The sequence below is a fragment of the Culicoides brevitarsis genome, chromosome 2 (assembly GCF_036172545.1).
Source record: "Culicoides brevitarsis isolate CSIRO-B50_1 chromosome 2, AGI_CSIRO_Cbre_v1, whole genome shotgun sequence".
In the NCBI taxonomy this organism is placed as follows: domain Eukaryota; kingdom Metazoa; phylum Arthropoda; class Insecta; order Diptera; family Ceratopogonidae; genus Culicoides; species Culicoides brevitarsis.
The window spans coordinates 38,752,578-38,757,359 of record NC_087086.1 but is presented as its reverse complement, the minus strand read 5'-3'; the positions used below and the strand labels follow the sequence as shown (position 1 = coordinate 38,757,359).

Genomic DNA, 4,782 nt, shown 5'->3' with positions numbered 1-4,782 from the left:
TTATTAAAAAAATATTTTAAAAAAAAAATTTTTTATTAAATTAAAAAAATAATAACTTAATGAATTGAATGAAAAAAAAAATTAAATTATCCAAAAATTTCGCTCATTACTTTATTTTTTATTGCTTTTTGTTTCACATTTCATCGATAAAATTAAAAACAAATAAATACTTCAATTAACGTATCTTCACACTTTTTTTCGTGAATTTGATTGATTTATGCGAATTTGACGTGTTTCCATTCGAAATTTCATCCAAATGTGGGCCACAATCCAAAAAGCCCCATAAAGAAGTAATAATAATTCGTATAGTCAATTACTTTTGTGACTTCCTTGTCATCTTGGTACTTTTTCCTTCGCTTCTTCTTTCGCTTTTTCCTCTTTTTCTTGTCTTTATTCGGCTTTTCTTCTTCCTCCTTTTCATGATCTTCCTTGTGATCGTCTTCCAACGTCGACATTATTGGCTTTTTCTTGCGATTCACCTTTTCTTGTCCCCATTTTTTCTTTATCTTATTCGTCACAATTGGAATTTCCTCTTCATGCTCGTACAAATACGCGGGAATTGTCGGTTTTGGCGTCGTTGGTTTCCTCGAACCTCCTTGCTGTTGTTGCCACCATTCCTGTGCATTGGCCCACATTTGTTGCATGCCCGACGATAAATCCGTTACGGTATCTTGTACGTTAATTTCAACGGGCACAAGACCCGATTCCTCCAATTGTGACCACAAAAAGCGATTACCCTTGATGTCGTTTGCGGTAGCTTCATTTGGACCGATTATGAGAAATGCCGCGAGAAATTTCAGCAAAATTTCATGCATTTCTTTTTGTTATTTGGAAAGAGGCAAAATAATGAATATTATTAGCGAAAAAGTAACAAGACATGTGTGAGCGTCTTATTCGTTGCACGTTGCTTGAGAAACTAACTGCGATTTCTTTCATGATTTGATAATTTTTTTTATTTTGATAAAAGCAGTTTGCTCATATTTGTATAAATATTTTTTCGATGCAGTTGTAGTTTTTATTATTATATGTTGTTTGTGTTGTTTCATATGGAAAAACATGCTTGCTTCGTGTAATTGCGAAAACAGAAATATATAAGTATGTGAAATAAATATGGGGAATGAAACGAGGTAAAGCACGTTAAAAAAAACTCGACCAATGCAAGTTGACAGAGTACGATGAAACCGCATTTCCGTCCTACACGTCAAAAAAAAAATAAGCAAATGACAGAAACTCGTATTCAAGAATTGAAGAAATTGAGTTCAATAACTTAAAAAGTTTTAGAACTTGAAAAAGAAAAAAATTGTCGAGGTTAAAAAATTATTAAAAAAATTCAAAGCAAAAAGTTAAATTAATTTTTAATGTGATTCAAGTAAAAAAAAAAATTAAGACAATTAAAAGAAATTTTGGATCTTTAAGAAATCGCAATCTTGTCTTAAGCATTTTGATGTTTAGTCAAGGGCAGCTTTTGTAGAAACCTTTTATTCGATGTTTTGTTTTGGATACTCGATTACTGAACTGAAGTCTATGTATTGTCATTCTCCAATGCAAATAGAAGCATTCAAGTGATTTCATCTGTAGGCGACTTTTTGTGTTTACCTTTAACAGCTCCATCTTAAAATTTGTTGAGACTTTGTTTTTCTGATGAAAACTTTTTAAAGAATTTGTGAAGAACATGATTGAGAATTTCATTAATTTCTGAACTGTTTTCTGCAATGTAATAAGCTTAAATCCAGACTTTGAAGAGTAATAAAAACTTTTTCATTAGTCTTAAAAAAATTAATAATTTGATGAGATGTCGTTCAAAATTTTCCTTCAAAATGTTAACGTCTTATAATGTTTGAGTTCTTTGTGGCTTCTGCTTATTTTCAAAATCCATCTGAAATATTCAAGAAACTTAAAAATTGTTTTTTTTTTCATTAAGAAGATTTAAAAAGAATTATTGTTAAAGTTTATGTTATTATAAAATTTAATGATGATCCGTATTAATTTATACCTTAAACAGACAGACCAAATTTTTTCCACACAGGAGCATTTTTTCTCACAAAATGCCATGTTAATGAAATGAACGAAGATTCACTCGCCTCAAGCAGGTTTTTCTTGAAATTCATCATTAAGCAGTTAATTAAAGGAGGTTTACCAAAAAAAAAATCCGACATGAAATTTTTAATGATAATAATAAGGATGACACTAAAATCGAAAGTTTTTCTCATGAATTGCTGTTTAACACTTTTTCGTAAAAAAAAAAAATAAAATGATAGGAACTAATTTTTTACAAAATTTAACAGTGAGAGTGAATTATGAATGTTATTTTTTAACATTTTTGAATATATTTGCGTATTCTCGTGTTGTCAAGAGGAATGCGGATATTTATGAGCTTCTTTTTCGACAGTGAAATTTTTGGAACAAATAATTTGTCACTCAGCATTAATTTTTTTTATCAATAATTTATTTTTTTTTAACTTAATTCCCTTAACTTTCTTTTTTATTGCTTTTTTGCATTTTATCTAATGCCAAATAAGTCTAATACCGTTACGATTCCCCCAAGCACCAATACAATTTTATTCCAATCGAACCATCCTTCAGGCTCTTTTTTAAGCTTTTGATCTTTCTTTTTTGGCGGAGGCTTTTTCTTTGCCGGCGGTTTCTTTGTAGTTGGCGGTTTGGTTTTGCTCTTTTTCTCTGGTCCAATACTCAAACTGTCTTTTTTGACTTTTTTTGAGGGTCCTTCATAGGTTATGGGAGTCACAGCGAACGATGATTCGAGATCTTTCCACCAATGGTTGATTTTGGAGTAAACTTTTTTGTATCCTTGCGTCAAATAGGGGAAGAGATCTTCGGAGGAGTCGTCGTCGTCATCTATGGGTTTTTTCTTATTGGCAACTTTTTTCGTAGCAGGCTTCTTCGTGGCTTTTTTCTTTGTGGGTTTTGTAGTTGGCTTTACTCGAGCTTCGACGAGTTCTGTTTCGTCAGAATCTGTTGGCACTTCATCTTCGTCGTCTTCATAGTCGATCGTTGATTTTTTCCTCGAAGTTATCTCGAACAACGGTGCACTTGAACTTGTACTTTCCGGTTCTATTGCAGCAGCGGCGGTCGTTGACTTGTTGTTACTACTATCCGTAGGAGCTGCATTCGTGTGCAATGTTATTGTTAACAACAAACAAAATAGGACTTTATACCACATTTTTTTTTGTTTTCTATTCTTTTGTTTTTTTTTCTTATAATTTTTTTCACTAATATAGATTTTTTTAATCCGATAGAGAACGGAACAATGTGTCAGACAACATCTTAAACGGCGCACAATCAACAAGCGACTAAATCAATGAGTTCCGTAAAGAAATTGTCTGATCAAATTTCTTTTCGTATATACTTTCTTCAACTGTGTATGGCGGAATGTACGGCAATTCCTGCGCCAACGTGCTCGCGAATAGTAGATACAGTGTTGCGATCGTCGTCGTACCTTTATTTGCTTTGGTGACGATTAACAGACCGAAGATGCTTTTTTTTCACGCAAAAGGCAATAAAACCGTTGGTTTTCGTGTAAAAATGTAAATAAAAATAGCTCTGGATGAATTGTAAAAGATGAGAAATGAAGCGACAGAAAATTTCTCCTTGACCCATAAATTAATTCAGAAGTCTACCTAAAAATTTTTTTGATAAAAAAAATCGAGCATGCGTGAGTTTCATTTTTAATTTGATTCAAAACATAAAAATAATAATAATAAAAACTCACCGGAACGAAAAATATTTACTTTCGTTTGGATTCCGTGACTAACAAGTGACTTCATCCCATTTCATCTTGATTTCATCCGAACTAATGTACTTTTAAAAATGGTACTAAAATCGTTCGTGGTCTGTTGTTTTGGTAAGTATCATTACGAAAATTGTCAATAATAATTTGTAAAAAAAAACTTTTAATTTCGTTTCAATTTAATTTTTTGTTGGTAGGTTTCATCTTATTACGCACAAAATGTGTGTTACTGAGAGGAAAAGAAGAAAAAAAAATTAAAAAGTTTATTGACTCTTTGACTGACATATTATTATAATGAGACATAATTATGCGTGCAAGAAAACATTTAAATTTTTTGTGTAGAAAATGAGACAAACACAAAAAGTGAGTTGTTATCAAAAAATAGTGTTCGAAATAGAATTGGGCTAAATTATAAGAGAAAAACCGGTTAATTGAATTTTAATAAATTTTGGGTGAAGGCTTTGAATAAATTGATAAGAAAAGTGATTCTGTAGACTGAAATTCAAAATTCGATACTTTGGTAAGTAAAATATTGATTTTTTAAGTTTTTATCACTTTTCTTATTTTTTCAAGTTTTTTAGGTAATTAGAAGACTTTATGAATGAGTCAATTGTCATATGTAGCTGAAAACAATATTCCTTTGAAAAAACTTCCTGAGCTTCAAATACATATTGATTTAAAAAGAACATTTGAAACAAAGAAACATTTGAATATTTACACGATGACTTAAGAGAAAATCGTACAATTGAAAAAAAACATCTTATCAAAGGCTGAGCTATATTTTGCTAATAGAACTAAAATCGCATTATTGTTCCTGTATACTTAATATAGGTAACCTTACATAAAAAATTCCTGTTAGAAACTTTCTTAACATTTTATGGCAACATTTGAAAGGAAGGATCATTAGAAGAAATACAAGGTTGATGACAGAAACGAATAAAAAATCCATACCTGAGGAAGTATGAAAAAGAAGAAATTTTTTCTAATTCAAAATTTTTGATTTTTTCTTTTTAAATGTCTTCTAAATTATTATT

The 4,782-nt window shown here is 30.6% G+C and overlaps 1 protein-coding gene across 1 annotated transcript; it reads right to left on the bottom strand.

Annotated features, from left to right (window-relative positions):
* Window positions 1-2,500: 2,500 nt before the first annotated feature.
* LOC134829112 (nucleolar protein dao-5-like) lies at window positions 2,501-3,181 on the bottom strand. Its single transcript, XM_063842109.1, has one exon. It carries the CDS (start codon window positions 3,179-3,181, stop codon window positions 2,501-2,503), a length of 681 nt encoding a protein of 226 aa, XP_063698179.1.
* Between the last annotated feature and the right edge of the window lie 1,601 nt (window positions 3,182-4,782).